This window comes from Trachypithecus francoisi, unplaced genomic scaffold, assembly GCF_009764315.1.
Source record: "Trachypithecus francoisi isolate TF-2019V2 unplaced genomic scaffold, Tfra_2.0 Lachesis_group10, whole genome shotgun sequence".
NCBI lineage: Eukaryota > Metazoa > Chordata > Mammalia > Primates > Cercopithecidae > Trachypithecus > Trachypithecus francoisi.
In genome coordinates this window covers 114,293,437-114,311,631 of record NW_022681455.1, presented here as the reverse complement: position 1 = coordinate 114,311,631, position 18,195 = coordinate 114,293,437, and the positions used below count along the sequence as shown (strand labels likewise).

At 53.4% G+C, this 18,195-nt stretch overlaps 1 protein-coding gene across 3 annotated transcripts in view; it reads right to left on the bottom strand.

Moving 5' to 3' along the window:
* Positions 1-18,195, bottom strand: part of VAC14 (VAC14 component of PIKFYVE complex) — a 116,229-nt gene that overhangs the window by 66,387 nt on the left and 31,647 nt on the right. For all 3 annotated transcript variants that reach the window (XR_004438979.1, XM_033218950.1, XM_033218951.1), the window contains exons 10-12: positions 18,098-18,161; positions 9,691-9,835; positions 9,350-9,415 (exon numbers count right to left, since the gene is read on the bottom strand). Coding sequence is in view for 2 of the 3 variants with exons in the window: in XM_033218950.1 (XP_033074841.1) it covers positions 9,350-9,415; positions 9,691-9,835; positions 18,098-18,161 (275 nt within the window). In the remaining variant the exon portion in view is untranslated. The remainder of the gene's footprint in view (positions 1-9,349; positions 9,416-9,690; positions 9,836-18,097; positions 18,162-18,195) is intronic.

Here is an 18,195-nt window from a genome sequence, read left to right as displayed (position 1 = left end):
GCAGGAGGAGGGTGTGTATGTGTGTGTATGTGCACATTGTGTGTGTGTGTGTGTGTGTGTGTGAGAGAGAGCGAGAGACAGATGGACAGATAGACGAGGCTTCACGGAGCATATAAGTGAGATCTGGCCCAAGTTACTTAACTTCTCCAGTTTCCTCTTGGGGGAAATGGGGAAAACAAACCACAGGGTTGTCTGATCATGAAGATGAACTAAGATCACTCACAGGGGGCCAAGCACAGGGTGTGGAACAGGGCAAGCCAGTGTGAAAAGGGTGGATCTCATTAGCAGTGGGGGGACGGTCCCAGTCCTCTACATCTCTGGGCTCACCTGGGCTCACCCAAGCTCCCACCCAGTCTGTGGTCCTTGTGACTTGCCAACAGGGAGGTGCCTGGGAAATCCAGCCGATTCAGCCTTGGAAGAAATTTTGGCTTCTGAGGATGCAGGAACACTAAGTGGGGTGAAAACCGGGGGCCCTGGCTTGGCTGCCTCGCCTAGGGCCACATAGAGAGGGCGCCAGGGCTGAGAGCTGGGGGCATACGGCCTGCAGTCTCTAAGCAAGATCTCATGCTGTTCTGTATCTGTGCTCCCAGCCAGAGATGTGCACCAAACCCACCAGGGAGCATGTGAAAAATACCAGCCCCTGGGAACCCAGGCTCTGCTTGAGGGACAACTGAGGAAGGCCAGAGTGAGGTCCAAGCAGCTGGAATTTAAAAGCTCCAGGGAATTCTGGTGACAGTCCTGGCTTAGATGGTTCTGCTGTGTGTTTGAGCTGGGGCTGGACAGTGTACTCAGCCCTGCAGGCAAGTCGCCCTGCAGCCTGGCTCTAGGAGGTGTGAGCGAGAGCACCCATTCCTGCCTCAGGGAAAGGCTGGCTGGGCTGGCTCCCCTTTGTGGGGTTCCTCCTACCCCAGAGGCCCTGCTGCCGGGAGAGCAGCCTCCCTTTCCACCACGCTTCTCAGCCCAACCTCTGCCTTCACCAGGAGCTAGGCAGCACCCTCCTGGCCCCCAATCCACTCACACCAGTTACTGTGCCCAACTCTGAGTCCTCACTGGTCCATCTGTCCAGGGCAAGGAACGTGGAGAGGTAAATACTCAAACCCTCCTAGCACACAGCCCGTCTTCCCTGGAAGGAGGCAGCGAGGCTGGTTGCAGCTACTGTGGGTCCTCCTGTACTCTTGGGTGGCTGCTGTGGGCACTGAAACCACAAGGTGGGAAATCTGGAAGAATGAAGGGTTGGCAGAGGCCCTCTCGGTGGGTATAGATCTGGGACTGTTACCTTGCCGTTCCCCTCTCTTCCCTAGCAATGACTTGCTGCCAAGCCTCATTTTAGAAGACCACAGTATGCCCTGAACTCCCAACGGTGGCTGCCAGTACCTCTGCCGGGCCTGGGGCCCGGGTGTCCCTGAGGAAGAAGACCCAGGGCCATGACTACAGTCTAGCTGTTTTTGCTGGCTGGTAGTGGCTCTTCTCCCTGGCCCATGACTCCCTCTTGCTTGCTCTCAGAAGCCCCCAAAAGAAGCTGCAGGGACAGCCGTGGGGAGAGGTGACAGAGGGCAGTGTTCCCTGCCCTCGACAGGGCCGGGGGAGGGTGCCTCAGGAAGAGGGTCCCTGGGCCATCAGTGCCCACCCAGCTCCTCTTTCCCAGCAGGCTGGGCTCTTGCAAGCGTAGTCAAGTGCTTTGGGCACCGACACGGTACCCCTCCGTTCTCTGGGCTGAGTTTGTATCTTACTGTGTGATCTGATTTTAAAGATATCTGTGGAATTGAGGTGGGGGTAGAGCGGTGTTTTTGTTTGTTTTGGAGAGTGGATGGAATGAAAATTGGAGGGAAGTGAACACTGAGGCAAGAATTTGAGGAGGAAAAACAAGTCCTGTTCTTACGGAAGACTGTCCGCTTCTAAGCAGGCAGCATTAGTATTCCAGGCAGCGGAGTCAGGACCACACAGATTCAGGGCTGGAAGGGATCTCAAACCATCCAGTCCAACCCCAGCACTCTGGGAAGAAAACTGAGGTGAGGCAGTGTCGTGTGACCTGCCTGGTCCCGTGAAGAGCTGGGCAGCGTGGGGGCAGAGGCCGGCCCACCTGATCCACACCCAGGCGGCTTCCACACCACCCTGCAGCAGGCCTGGCCACTAGCCTCAGCTCTTCTGGGAGACGAGCAGCCACGTGGAAGATGGCGAGGGCTTCTGGACTGAGCCCTGGAGGGGAGCTGGGGGCCCCCAGGTCAGTGAGCAGACAGGGACAGCCCATGGGGCCTGGGAAGGTACAGGAGAATGAGGTCAAAGTTAAATGCACAGAGGGAGAAGGTGCATCTAGAACTGAAGGTCAGCCAAGGACAAAACCCCATTGGGTCAGTGGAGGGCCTGGGCCTGGATAAGGCAGTGCCTCTACCCTGGGCTGGGTCCCTGCTCTGCAGTGAGGTAACACCTTGTGTGGGGTTTTAGATACTCTGGAATCAGACAGACTTGACTGTCAATTCTGGCTGCTGACAACGTGCCCTTGGGCAAGTGATCCTCCTCACACCTCGGGATAACTGAGATCACTCCTGGACCGCCATGTGGATTAATTAAGACACAGATGCAACGCGCTCAGAGCGGGGCACAAACCCCCCAGACTTCAGCTGGTGCCCTCTCTTCCTCCCAGTTTCCTTCTACTGACACGAGGGGTTGACACATGACCCACCATGGCTCCTCAAGAAAGCCACAGTGGGGGTGGTGGAGGGGCCGTCACTGGCTCTCTAAGCTGCCTTCAAATGAAGGGGCCTCTGCTTCAGTGGAAGCCCCATTTTGGGGTAGACATTGAGGACGGCAGTAGCAGGCCCTCCCTCTGGCGGACGGGAGAGAGCAGACCCAGCCACCTGGGAACCTAGCGGCACTCTGCTTCCTCCCACCATTCCTCACAGCACTGCTCTGGGGTTTGGTCCTTCCCCCAGGTGGGACCCCAGGCCGAAGTCCCTGTCAGCAAGAATTAAATCCCTTTAAAGCAGGCAGATGAGCCCTGGGACCCAGCTGGCCGACCCACCAGACCACAGTGACAAGGACTGCTTGGGAAGGATAAGGTAAGGGAGTAGGTCTGTGGACCGGGTGGCATGAGGCTGGAGAAGGAAAGGGGCGCACTAGGGTGACACACAGGGCTGCTTCTGCCCTGAGGCAGGAAGCCAGGCAGCTTCACCCCAGCTCTGCCCTGCTCTGGGCTCGGCTGAGGCTGCAGGCAGGTGTGGCAGCTGCAGTGGCGCTGCCAGCCCAAGCTGGGCCACTCCACTGGGCTCCTAGGCGAGCCCCGATCTATTTCTCTTTCTGGTGACTCGGCCTGGCCTCAGTGAGCGCTCTCCTTTCAGATCTGAGAACCTCCTGAGTTTTTCCGATCCATTTCTCCTGGGACCTGCACCATGGAAACAAATGAACTTTCCCCTTCCTCCCCTAACAAAGCAAATCACATCTTAAAATACAGTCTAGGGCATGGCAGGAGGCACTTCCTAGCACCTACCCCGCTGGTGAGGGGCTGAGAGGCCCGAGACCAAGGAGGGCTGGATAGGGCATCTGCCACCAGAGTGAGGAGCCCCTCAAGGTGCCCCAGTCCTCTCCCCTCAGAACTCAGTAGAGGCTGGGACATCGCTGTACCCATGGTGTACCTTAAGGAACTTACAACAAAAGCCCCTTTCAGATGCCCTTACATCACTCCCTAGACCTTACCCCTACCATCCTTTCCTCCGGAGTCACGGCCCTGCCACAGTGGGTGTGACAGGTGGCCCATGTTCTTCATGCAGTGAGTGGGTTCCCGAACTAGAAACGCTACCACTGCCATGAATACCGTCCTCGGAATCCTACTTTCCAAATTTTCCAGAAAGGTGGTTCTCGTTTCTTTTCTCTGCATCTACACCAGCCACAAAAGCCACAGACTCCCATCAGCAATTTTTCTGTTACTCTGAAGCTACGGGAGGGGAAGAGAGGAGTTCCTCCTGGGTTAAGACTCTTCTCCAAAGTGTTAAGGACACCCTGGCTGAGATGCTGGGAAGACTCTGGGGAGACTGTCTCTCTAGGCCCAACTGCAAAGAAAATAGTTCATGCTGGTGACTGAACCCTGCAGGGCATGCCTTCTGGATCTCAAAGGTTTTGCTTTTGTGGCTGTGGAGGCTCCGATGCAGGTCCTCTGCTGACGACGCCATTTCTCCTCCTCTCCCTGGACCCAGGGCGGCCAGCTGGAGCCCTTCTGCCGGCGAGTCAGGGAAGCGGCACTGTGAACTTGCTGCCAATGGGGCTCTGATGAGCGCGGCTCGTGCCGAATGCAGCCTCGCTCCTGCTCTGGGCAGCCTCAGCCCAGGAGTGCTGGGGAGGCTGGAGAAGGGAGGACGGGAGGGGACAGAAATGTACAGGAGGCCAGTCCTGCGGCCCACTGTGTCCTCGTCTGCCTTTCTATGACCTCAAAATGGAACTCAAGTCCCTCAAACACCTCTGAGGTTCTCTGCCCTCTAGAGACGGGCAGGAAAACAGAGAGCAGCCTCTGTTCTGACTTTTGCTGCTGAATGGAGGCAGGGAGGACCTGCAGCGGATGCGGAGCCCACTGCCCTGATCCCAATGTGCATCTCCAGGCCCTTTAGAGAAACGACCTCCTGCATCGGAGGAGCTATTGCTTATCGCAGGTTTATGTGTGCTGGGTCCTGAGCTGAACATTTAACATTCATGACCTCATTTCATCCTTATAACAAACCTGGGAGCGAACTTCCATTATTATTTTCTGTTTACAAATAAGGAACCTGAAGCTGAGAGGCTAGGTTACCAACCATCAAGTGGCAGAGCCCAGGGTGGACTCCTAGACTTCCTGAACCCAAAGCCTGTGCTCTTAACCACCCGGCCTCAGTGTTACCTGGGCAGGGAAGGAAGAACCAGAGAGGGAAGTCATTCAGAATCACATCAAAATTACAAAACACTGAGAGTATTCATCACAAGTGAATAAAACCTACAAAAATAAGACTCTAAAGCGTTACTGAAGACATTGAGATGGCTCACAGGACTGAGAAAGGGCCTGGCTCCTGGGTGGGGAAGTTCACTACAGCAAGCTCCCCCAAACATACTTGTAACGACAGACAGGTCGTTACAACGGGCCGGGATCCGGGTGGAGGGGGTTACACTTTCTCTTTAAACACACCTATGAGGCAGGTGTAGACATCATTAGCCCCTTTTCACAGGCCCAGGGAGGGTAAACGCCTTGGCCAGGGTCCCTGGCAAGGAAGGTTTAGAGCTAGGATTCAAGCCGGGGTCATGGCCACCTGTCTGGGATGTTCACATTCACTCAGAGGTGAATAGACATCCTTCCAGGTTTTTCTGGAGACTGTGATCACCCTGAGAGTTCTAAATGCAGGCAGGGAGGCAGCTGGGCCTAGGAGTTGTGGACTACCTGAGGTGCCACCATCGGGACCACGGAGAGGACCCCCTTCCCGTGGATACTCACAGGTGGGGGTATGGCCATCTGACAGGCAGAACTCACTCAGGAAGTATGGCAGCCAACCACTAGCATCTTCTGGGCAGGGGAAGCAGCAGTCCCACCTCCCAAAGAGGGACCCGGCAGGATGCAGTGAGCATGTACCCTGCATTCTGCACTGTGGAAATCAGGGTCACATTTTCACTTAAAAAACAACTGGATCTCTAGCTATGGGAGGATTTCTACTCCAGTGCCAGGAATATTAATTAGACACCTGCAAATTCTTTTTGACAAAAGGGATTTTCAGATAACGTCTGCAAGGAGCAGGCGGTGCTGAGGAAACAGCCACTTATCTTGTATAATGGGAAGGCAGAAACAACTGAGGATGCCAGAGGGCGGAGACTCATGGGTGTCAGTCAGTGGAACTGAGGAACAAGAGCAGACAAGACACCCCAGCAAGGCCACGCGCCTGTGGGACTGAGAGAGACGGTGGTGGCGGCAGAGCTGGGTCTCAGGCTCTGCCGGGCCAGCTCTTGCATCACGAACACCTGAGCACACTGTCCCCTGAGAGCAGTGGCTCTCAGCGAGAGGGAGGAGCATGTGGGTTTATCACAACCGTCCTGGGAAAGCAAGACATTTGCAACACAGATGACAAAGTGAATGTCCCAAATATACAAAGACTTGCTGCAGATCAATAAGAAAAGTGGACGAAGGATCTGGGGGCTGAAGGGGGCAGATTTTCAAAGTACACATACCGGCTGGGCATGGTGGCTCAGGCCTGTAATCCCAGCACTCTGGGAAGCCGAGGCAGGCAGATCACTTGAGGTCATGAGTTTGAGACCAGCCTGGCCAACATGGTGAAAGCCTGTCTCTACTAAAAATGCAAAAAGTTAGCCAGGTGTGGTGGTACATGCCTGTAATCCCAGCTACTTGGGAGGCTGAGGCAGGAGGATTGCTTGAACCCGGGAGGTGGAGGTTGCAGTGAGCCGACATCACAACACTGCACTCCAGCCTGGGTGACAGAGTGAGATTCCATCTCAAAAAACCCCAAAAAAACCAAAAACCATAAAAACAACAAAAAACACATACACCTCGCCACACTCTCCACACTCAAGAACTTCTGGAACAGGAGAAGAAGACCACAAAACCTTCCCCTGGTGAAATCATGAGGAAATGAGGAAGACGATACAACCACACCCAAGCTCGCCTCCTGCTGCTGACAAGGGCTGGGAGCATGCTGGACGAGACTCGGGCTTGGTGAGGAAGCTGTTAAGGGCCCAGGCTTTGGTGTCAAACAGATCTGGCCCTGGGTTTCAGCTCCATCACCTCCTATCTGTGTGCAGCGCAGGTCACGTGACCTCCTCAGGCCTTAGTTTTTTTGAACTGCAAAAGGGAAGTAAGAGGACGCCCCCCCCCCCCCCCCCCCCACAGAGAACCATCGTGAGAGTTCTACAGACACAGGTAAAGGGTCTAGCGTGGTTCCTCCCATGGTAATGACTTCCTACAATTAAGAATCTTCCACGACAGCCTGGGCTGCGGGGCTGCCTAGCTGGACGTGAGAGCCTTCGCAGGGAGCATTGAGGTTAACATCCACGAGTGAGGACTTCAGTAGGAGGGGACCAGCCTGTCTGGCTGTGTTCCTGCTTGACCAAACTGGCTTTCATAGTCTTGAATCCCAGGGAGCTCCAATTCGAGATCAGGGCTGTTTGGAAATGTTTGAAAAATCCCGAGAGGGTACTTTCTAGATATCCTAGAAAGGAAGTTTCAGAAGATGGGCTTTGTCTTGTTCATGGCTGTATTCCCATTGCCAAGTACACAGCACACCCTCAGGCTCACCAAAGATTAAACAGGGGACACTTAGGAATGTGATTCTGGAAAGGAACCAGGATGGGGTAGAATCAGGACTCACCACTGATGATTAAGGTCCCCAAATCCCTCCTCTAGAGAGAAGGGGAAGCAAAGGCTCTTCACCGCTGTTATGATACCCCTCAACTGTCCCCCAGAGCGGCTTCCATGCCCTCCCCAGTGCAGGTCCACAAGACGTGCCCCAAAGCCCTGACAACATTTGGCACTGCAGCAAATCGAGTTTCCACAGCCGCAGCCTGAAGAGCACTGTTTAATGGACTGCATCTCCGCCCGCTCCCTTTAAATGCACACGCACACAAAAACCAATTTCAAGCACAGAAAGCTGGATGGGATTAAACAACTCAATTTAAAGGACTGAAAACTCAGCTGCTTCCAGTGAAGTCCTGGGGAAGGAACCAATGAGCAAAGTTCTGCTCTTCCTTTTTGTATTGAAATGAGGGCTGTGACTGTGCAGTGAGTCACTCCCAACTCGCAGGCAGAACGGGGCCACGTCCACCTGGGCCTCGCACTGCAGGGGGTGGTGCAGGAAGAGAGGGTGTGTGTGCATGGGGGCGGGGGGTAGGCAAGAGAGGCCAAAGGCATACTCACAGACCATCTGTTTTGGATTTTTCTGATAATACAGAAAACCTCAGAGGACCTAGAGGCTGATACCTGCCTGTCCATTTCTCTCTTCAGCCCAGGTTCAGGAAAGGAAATTCAGGCTGCAAGACAGCTGCCCAGGGCCCCCACAAGCCTGGCACCAGCCTAGGGAAGACTGAGGAGCCTCACTCCATGGAGAATGGTGAGCAATAGCCCCCTTCCCAGTCCCCCCACCTAGCCTTGTCCACTCTCTGCAGCGTGGGCAGGTCTGTTGATTCATGAGCTGGCTGCCTCATGGAGATACAGCTCTGCCCACAGCTCACAGTGCCTTGGAGCTTAGAAGAGGAAAGTGGGCTGAGGCTCAGCTTGGACCGTCAGCATCTGAGATGCAGCCTGTAGGGCTGGTATGGATGGAGGGATTTGATGCTGCTGTGCAATGGGCACTCGCGACTGCAAATCCTGCCGCTTGGCTGGGAGGCAGGGGAACCCCGTAAAGGAACACCACGCAATGGGCATGGCTGAGAATGGTGTGCGGAAAGGTGTGTGTGGCTGGGGCAGACTCTCGCCCAGATGACAGGAAGACCCAGGTGCCCCCTCCACCTCCCAGGCCAGCCTCTGTACTACTCTAGCTCTCTCAGAGGGCTCACTCCTGCTGCCTGGGATCTGGGTCAGCCTCTCCCTCTGCACCAGCAGCTCTTGGTGGCCCCAAAAAGGCAAAGCTTAAGGGTCTAATTTCAAACTAGAGGTCATAATGGAGTCCAGCTGAAATGAGTAACACAACCAACACTGAGTGTGCAGCAGGAGCCTGGCCCAGTGCTTAGCATTTTACATGGATCATTTTCCTCTCACATCCCCCTGTGGTTACTGCCCTCATTGAACAGAGGAAAACTGACATGCTGAGATGCGGAGATACTAAGTGTCTTGCCTTTGGGCAGCCTGACCCCAAGCCAAGCTCCCTGCCTGCCCCCTGCTGCCTCCCTCACTGACGCCCTGCCCATGTGATCCAGAAGGGTCTACAGATGAGTCCTCACTCCTAAAGTGAGTTTTTTTTTTTTTTTTTTGACAGGGTCTCACTCTGTCACCAGGCGGAGTGTAGTGGTACAATCTTGGCTCACTGCAACCTCTGCCTCCTGAGTTCAAGCAATTCTTCCACCTCAAACTCCCGAGCCCCTGGGAGTACAGGTGCGCACCACCACGCCCGGTTACTTTTTGTATTTTGAGTAGAGACGGGGTTTCACCATGTTGGCCAGGCTGATCTCGAACTCCTGGCCTCAAGTGATTCACCCGCCTTGGCCTCCCAGAGTGCTGGGATTACAGGTGTGAGCCACTGCGCCTGGCCCCAAAGTGTGTATTAAACACAGCTTTACCTCTAGGAAGGATGCACTGCACCAAAATAAGCATATCTCAGCTCTAAGAGCCCAGCAGTCACTAACAAGGGGAGGCAGGGCAGCCGATGTTTCATAAGGACGGGTGGCGTTGGTGACCTACCTCATCCGATTCATCCGATAACGTCTGCAGTAGAATGGGAAAGAGGCTGTCCGTGTGCCGGAACATCTGGAGAGCAGAGAAGCAGGGGTGCCCGTGAGCGCTCCCTTCACCCCAGGACTGTGCTCGGTGCAGTGTCCCGCTGGTCTGCACGGACCCGCTGGTCTGCACAGACCACTTCCCTCCCCGACACGATGAGGGCTCCTCGCAGCACCTGTCACTTCTCTGCCAGCCAGGGTTTCCCTAGAAGTGCAATGACCAAAATGCTACCAACCACGGGCAGGCCCTGGAAAACCAAGGTGGACCCGGAAGAGGCCCCTGGCTTGGAGGGGCCCGGGGCTCACCTTCCGAGGAGTTTTGATGTAGAGGTGGTACAGCCACTTGAGAACTGCAATCCTGGTCATCATCCCAATGGCCGTGTCACTGAGGTGGCAGTTCAGGACCTGCACGATCCCGTCGAGGTGAAGGGTCACTGGGGCTCTTTCAGTGCTGTGGGTAAGACCGGGAGGGAGAGCAGAGGTGAAGCCCACCATAGCCCTCTTCCACGGAGTCATGGCACCACCCTGCACCTGCATATCCTGAACCACACGCTGCTAACCACTGTCCGGGGGGCACGGGGGTCAGGGATGACCCGATCCCACACATCCTTGCTGGTCTCCCACCAGCCCAGCTCAGCCCACCCTGGGCGTTTGAAGGGGGCTTCTCTCTCTCCCTTTCCAAAGGAGTTTGGAGGTTGCTGCTGGGTTGGAACCATGATAACCATGTTTAGGGGATGAGGACCGGTCTGCTGGGCTCCCACTCACTTTTCCTTTTCTTTCTCCAGCACCAGCCTGGCTTGTACAGGAGGAGAAACTCTCTCCAAGTCACTGAGCTGACCTGACCAGGCTCAGGGCATTAAGTTCAGACTCTTTCTTGAAAAAAACAAAACCACCAGGTCCAGACTGTATGAGGGAAGGTCCCGATAACAACTGTTGACCTCTGCCAGGCCCTTCACCGGCCACCTGAAGGATGTTTCTCGAGTGAGGTCAGGGATCAAGGCTTGTCATTGTGCCTTGTCACTGTACCCTGCCCCAGGGCACTCAGCACATTTGGCCTAAGAGAGATGCCTTGAGAGTTGAGACCAAAATGTGCTCCTTTGTGTTGGGGAAGGGGTGACAGAGCCTCTGCCTATGAGAAACTGATACTGTTCAGGATGTACTTGTGTTCTGGTGGGCACAGGAAGCCCCTAGCTTCTGTGGACGGAAGCCCTGCGGGTCCCCAAAGTCCGCTAAGCAGCCTGCGGGATGGCGGGTGCTGCTGGGAGGCTATGAGTTGGTTTTCTGCTCAAAGCACTGCTCCCTGGCACAGGCTGGGTTTTCATGGTGGGGGCAGCATGGGTAGAAAAACCTCAGGATGTCGGGGAGGGGCTCCCTTCCTACCAAGGCACTGTACTGTACTTCCCAAACGGTGCCGACAGGTGCAGGCCAGGGGCTGCATTTCCTGAGGACCTGGGCCAGCAGATCAGTCCCCTGCTGGTACAAAATGGTCTCTTCTGTGGCATTTCTAGGCTGCTCAATTATTCATTTGCATCAGGAACTGATGGCTGTGCTTTCCTCACTCGCCTGCAGCCTCTCTGAAGCTCATTTGATGTGAATCCCTAAAGGGCACGATTCTGCGCTCTGTAATTGCTAAGAGGAATTGCTATTTAATATGGTTTGATGATCCCCATGGTGCATGTTTCAGGGGTGAGAGTGGGCACATCTATCCTCTGGTGGCTGGAAGTTCCTGGCATCTTCTGAGGATACCGAAACATTTAAATCTTTGCTAGCCTGAGACAGACGGGGACAGTACTGCGCAGGTAGAGGAGTCTAGGGTGGTAAACACTGGCTCCGTCAATCTCTTAATCAGTCTTAATCTCAAGACCACTGTCCCGCAGAAATACAACGCCAGTCACAGATATAATTTTTACATCTTCCAGTTTGCAATTAAAAAGGAGAAAGAAACAGGTGAAATGAATTTCAATGCTATGTTTTAACTGACCCAATGTATCTAAAATATTAGCATCTTAACATGTAATCAATATAACGGTCAATATAAAATATTCCCAACAAAACATATTCTCTTTTGTGCCCTAAGCCTTTGGGACCTGGTGTGCATTTCACGGTTACGGTGCACCTCGGTTCAGAGTAGCCACCAGGCACTCAGTAGCCACGTGGCTGTCGCAGAGGCCCACATAGCAGTCCACGCCAGGACTTTCTGAGTGTTTTCTTGTCATCTCCGGCAGTTTCCTAGCTATTCCCTTAGCTGATGGCCAGCATTTACTGTTTTATCTCCCAGTCCCTCTTTTTCCCATCCTGGCTGGCCTCCTGCAGGGCTCCTTCCCTTGCATTCTGTTCCATATACTTCTTGGGCCGGCAGAATCCCCTGGCTAGAGAAGCTCGTGTCCTGGTGGTGGAAGATTAGCACACGCTTTTCAGTGTATTTTCGTGTCAGAAGGGTAGACAGTGGCTCACACCTGAAATATCAGCACTTTGGGAGGCTGAGGCAGGAGGATGATTTGAGGTCATGAGTTTGAGACCAGCCTGGGCAACACAGCAAGACCCTGTCTCTATGAAAAATTTAAAAAATTATCTGGGTGTGGTGGCACACTCCTGTGGTCCCAGCCACTCGGGAGGCTGAGGTGGGAGGATTACAAGATCCCAGCTGCTGCCAGCTCCCAGCTGTCAGCTCACCTATGGTGAGCTATGACTGTGTCACTGTACTCCAGCCTGGATGACAGAGCAAGACCCTGTCCCAAAAAGAAAGAAAAAAAAAAAAAAAGGACAAAGAAGGGGAGACAGAGGGAAGCCTGGTACTCCCCACCTGTGCAGGGCACACTCAGAATCCAAAAGGCCCAAGATGCCAGCCTGGATGGCCCCTCCGCAAGTCGAGCTCCGCGGCTCACAGTGGCCTGGAGATGCTGCTGGCCAGCCCATGGGGCCTCTCCTGCAAGTGGTGCTGTGTCAGGGCCAAAGAATGGCAGCATGTCACGGAACTGGTATGTGAACTGGCAGCATTTCGTGTATTAACATTCTCCGACTTTCTCCACAGCAAACACCTGAACACAGTGAATCTGAAGGTATGGGGCATCTTCAGGCTGCTGCTGAGGCAGTCCCGCCACACCCAACCCAGAACCTCATCACTGAAAGGGACCTCATGGTTCAGGTAACACAATCCTTCAAGGCACAGATGAGCAAGCCCAGGTCCAGAGGCAGTACGGGACCCATCTGAGACGATGAGGCCATGCACCAAGCACTCATTCCCTGGGCTGGAGACACTATCCCTGCGCTTTTCTTCCCTTGCCTGGCTGGAGGTGGAGGTCATGGGAAGCAGGCGGACCCTAGAGGACCAGGCAGACTGATCTGAGTGCCTGGGAAAGGCAGGGTCAAGATCCCAGCTGCTGTCAGCTCCCAGCTGCTCTGCTGGGCAGGGTTGGCTGCTGCTGCTGAGCTCTGCGCGTGCTCAGCAGGGCAACTGGGGCTCTGGGACCCTGTACTCTTCCTAGAGGGGGACACTGCATGATGTGCTCAGTTCCCCAGCTCATGGGCTGGAGCCTGAGAGGTAGCACCCTGCTGTCCTGGCTTACCTTACCCATCAAGAGCAGAGGGAGCTCACTCAGTTTAAAATACATTTCTGCATCAGTTCCAAAAAGTCTAGACGAGTCACTCATGGGGGCTTCTGAGTTATTTCAAAGTGTCTGCAAAATTCCATTTTCATGGAGCATTTTCTCATAAAACATCTTATAATGAATGTCTTACACATACACGTACTACAATTTCCAAATGCATGGCGCTGCTGTGGCTATTAAAATATAGATTTACTGAATAAAGCTTCTGATACTACCAATAAATAATAAGAAGTTCCAGTTGTTCTCTCTGGGAGACAGCACTTCATTTCTGTAATGTCTAACTTTTTACGGTGTTCGGGTTACAGCTCTAATCAAATCAGAAGAAAGGTAAATCTAAAAATAGAAGAAAGGTAAATCTAAATATAGAATTGCTTCTGAAATTGAACTTGCTCTTTAAAATACAGATAATTATAAATTTTTTTTTCAATCCACCGAGGCTAAAAGCTGGGAAATACTGATTTCTAGAACTTTCTGCCTGCTTATTTACATGGCAGCTAGCTACACCAGGAGAACTGTTGTCACTGAAGACATCATGACCCTTGGCAACAGCCTGAGCATCATAGTGGAGGTTGTTCATACAACACTTGTTTGAGAACTCCTAAATCAAATAAGTTAGGGAGGCCGAATGCAAAACTTCTGGAACTCTCCAACTGCAACTAATAAAGTTAAATGCATGGGCTCTGGAGCCAGACAGATCTAGCTTGAATTCCAACTTGGCTACTAATTAGTTGAGTGACTTTGGGCAAGAAGTTAACCTCTCTGGGTCTGTTTCCTCATTTGTAAGATGGGGATAGTAACAAGGTTCCTGTAATAACAATTGTAGCTAAAATGTGTCAAGTGCTTTCTGCGGCCCAGGCACCATGCTATGTTCTTTACACACTTAAAAAGCTTTTAAAAATTATGATTATTGAGACAGGGTCTCACTCTGTCACCTAGGCAGGAGTGCAGTGGTACAATCGTGACTCACTGCAGCCTCGAGCTCCGGGGCTCAAATGATCCTTCCACCTCAGCCTCCTGAGTAGCTGGAACTACAGGAATGTGCCACCACACCAGCTCATTTTTCTATGTTTTGTAGAAACGGGTTTTCACCATGTTGCCCTGGGCTGGTCTCTAACTCCTAGGTTCAAGCAACCAGCCTGCCTTGGCCTCTCAAAGTGTTGGGATTACAGGTGTGAGCCGCCATGCCTGGCTGTTCTTTACATACTTTAACTCGTTGAAGTCCCATATCCCTTTGAGGTCAGTGCTGTCATTACACTGAGTTTAAAGATGAGGAAACTGAGGTGGGGGAAATCATGCTGGAGTTAGGGTGTGGCCCAAAGCCACAGCCAGGCATGCTGGAGTTACGGTGTGAATCCGGACAGTTGGCTCTACCAGGCACAGCAGTCACGAGAGAGAACACACCCAGTGGAGACATTTCTCTCTTAACCCTTTCCTGAGCTGGCAAGCATCCTTCCTCCATCCTGCTTCCTTCATTTCCACCTCTTCCTGGGGAGTCCAATCTTCTACCTCCCAGTATTTCCCATGCTCTGGAGGGTGGAGGAACCCAGACCTACAGCCATCTCGTCACCCACTGCTTTTCCAGGTGACATTCTTCCGTGGCTAAGCCTGGGGCCACCAGGGGCTTCTCCAGTATCGCAGGGAGACGGGAGATGAGGGAGGGGGAAGAGGAAGCCTTCTGCTCTCAGGTTTAGCCAGTTAATTCTCCCTGTTTCGGTCCAAGTGAGAAATCTTTTATAAAACATCTGAGATGCAAGGATTGCTTCCATGGTGATCCTTGAACCCATGAAAGTGAATTCTGAATTTCATGTGGATGTCATTTATTTTGGTGTGTGACAGAGTCTCGCTCTGTCACCCAGGGTAGAGTGCAGTGGCGTGATCTCGGCTCACTGAAACCTCCACCTCCCAGGTTCAAGCAATTCTCCCGCTTCAGCCTCCCAAGTAGCTGGGATTACAGATAAGTGCTGCCACGCCTGGCTAATTTTTTTTTTTTAATTTTTATTTTTAGTAGAGACGGGGTTTCACCATGTTGGCCAGGCTGATCTTAAACTCCTGACCTCAGGTGATCCATCTGCCTTGGCCTCACAAAGTGCTGGGATTATAAGCGCGAGCCACAGTGCCCGGCCGTGGATGTGCATTTTTTTTGGAAGAGGGTCCACAGCTTTCATCGGAATCTCCAAGGGTCAATGGCCACTCAGAGACACAGGACTGCCACCACCATGGCAGCTTCCTGCCAGGCAGAAATGCCTTTCTGCCGTCGGAGGAGTCTCCAGTCTGGCCACCACCCTGGGCAGACCTGAACGGCGTGAAACTGGTGGCCTCACGTGGTGCCCTGGGCAAGCGGCGCAGCTGAAGAACCACAGGGTGAGTCTGGCTATCTGGCGACCCTGCACCATCCCACCCGTGTCCAAGCTCAGTCTCACTGTGTCAACACCAGCTGTGGGAAGAAGGTGGTGGGCTGGGGCCCGGGCATCTTGGCTCTGGTTTTGTAACTCTGAAGGCGCCTACCTCTTCAGCACAGCTGGTGATGCTGACTGTGCAGCTGCCACGTAGGGACCTCTGTCACCAGGAGTCAGGAAGCACTAGATCATTTGTTCTTGTTCGGTTTTTTTAGGTAGGATGGTTTGGAGTTTAGGTAGGATTTGGCATCAGCTCTGAATGAGAGGTATAAACTAAAACCTTGGTTCCAGTCTAGCGGTCCCCAGCCTTGGCACAAGAACTGAGGGCTCCTGTAGGCTCATCCCAGCCAACAGTAGCACAGTCTCCCCAGCGAGGCAGTGGACAGCGGTGCCCCTCTGCAGCCCATGGCTTAAGCTTACCTCTGCCTTCTCCTAGACCTCCCCTGACCTCCCTCTCAATCCCCATAGGCCAGATTACAGAGACAAGTCTACAACAGGCTTTTGGCTGCCAGAGGGAGGCTTTTAAATCCCAGATTGGATCCTGCCATTCCCACTTGTGATACTGTCTCCACAGCCTCCAGCGCAAAAGCTAAGCCCTCTGCAGGATACACCAGTCCCCGCATGTCCGTCCAGACCACTCCCTGAGTTCCATAACCCAGTAACTGAGTCTGCCTCCCTCCTTCTCCTGGGATGCTCAGAGTCACCTGGAACAGAGCTCTTGACCACCCCACCCACACCTGCTCTTCCTTCCAGCCCTGGTGTGCAAATGACATCAGGACAGCCGGGGTCTGGCTCACACGAAATTTCTAGAAGGCAGTCATTCCCTCACCTCTCTCCTGCCTACCCCATCCCACCCAGCAGTGAATTCTGCCGTTCCACCTTCAACATGGAGCCCAAACCCACCCAACTTTCTCCACATGCTGCTCCTCCCCAGCCTGAGCCCCCATCCCCTCTGATGGGGACAATGGTGACAGCTCCCTAGCAGGTCTGCATCCACCAGGCCCCTCCTAGATCCACTGTCCACAGAGCAGCCCCCTGTGCTTCCCTCCCTTCTCGTCCCTACCATGAAACTACTGACCCCACGGGACTCAGACAAAGCTAAAGGATCCAACACGAAGGTTTAGCACTGCACTGGGGCCCTGGAAGCCTGGCTGCGTTGACTGGCATTAGCTGTTATTCCCAGCCAGTCTTCTCAGTGCCTGAGCTCAGGCACCATGGCCCTCCCTTTCCGGTAACTTCACCCCTCACATCAGTCGCTCCCCTTTCCAGTAACTTCCTGGCTACTTCTCTGCCTCACCACTAGAGTAAATGAATGAAGGTCAGGGACACACTTGGGGCCAGCTCTTCTCTTGGAGCCTGCAGGGGTGAGCACAGGCAGGTGCACTGGAACGCGTGACCACGTGAACACGAGAGAACGGTGACATTCACTGATCTGCTCCATCCATGCAGGGGGCTTGTAGGGGCACATTTCTTCATCACCTGCACCTGCGTACTTGGAAAACATGCTCAGGGTGCCGAGGGAGGAGGATAAATTCACACATGATATCGACGAGGGAAGAACCCTGGCTAGGGGTCTGCAGGGAGAAGCTCTTGGGGAGAGTGCACCTTTTCTCTTCATGAGTCACTGGCTCTCCCAGGGCCCAGGTTCACTGTCAAGTTCAGGCGGAAGAAACCCCTGTATAAGACCCACCATCCACTCTAGCCCGAGATGCCAATGTCACCCAAAGAAAAAGTGACATGGGGCAAGTCCAGGGGACTCAGACCAGGGCGGAACTGTGACAGTGCCCTCCCCGGGGAGTCCCTTCACCTTGCAGGGAGTATGGAGGGAGCCGCAAGGAAATTATTTTGCTGCCTGGCCTGCACTGCCCCCATGTGGAAGACTGCACCATTACAGCTGACCTGGACGCACAGGAGACAACAGCTCCTGGGGCGGGTGATGTATCCTTAATCTTGGATGTGATTAATGACCGCCCATGCTCCAGGCTGTCCTTGAACAACTTCCCCTTGTCAGTCCTGTTGGCCCCACACCATCCTGGACAAACAGACGGCGCTGAGTCAAATCAACTGTAAGTGTCTCACTGCAGTCACCGGTATTACAACTTGCGTTTATTGACCTCCAATAGCTTACATTTTTTTTTAATATTTAAAAATAAGTAAGAACGATTCATTTTCTTTCATTCTTTTTTTTTTTTTTTCAGACATGGTCTCACTCTGTTATCCAGGCTAGAGTGCAGCGGCGTGATCTCAGCTCACTTCAACCTCTGCCCCGCTCTGGCTCAAGTGATCCTCCCACCTCAGCCTCCCCAAGTAGCTGGGACCACAGGCACACGCCACCGTGCCCAGCTAATTTTTTGTATTTTCAGTAAAAACAGGGTGTCACCATGTTGCCCAGACTGGTCTTGAACTCCCGAGCTCAAGCGATCTGCCTGCCTCGGCCTCCTGAAGTGCTGGGATTAGAGGCGTAGGCCATCATGCCTGGCCCCCAATGGCTTCTAATCCACCTTATCTATCCATCAAGCCTGGGTGGGATGGGCTTGTTCAGTGTCCTTCAGATTCCCTCATCAATTAACTCTTTTGTGTACAAGGGTGTCCCAAAAGCAACAGCCATGAGTACGGTTTGCCTTGGGTCATTGCTGTAGTCTCCCGCATCCAGGAAAGATCTAGGTCACTTGCTTTCCACAAACCCTCTGGCTGAAATAAGCCACTTACCTGGCTGCAGTGAAGACACTGATGCCGCTACTGAAGCTGGAGTCACAGGAACCATCTGGACCTCCTGGGAGAAGAAGAGCAACAAGGGGTCATGAAAG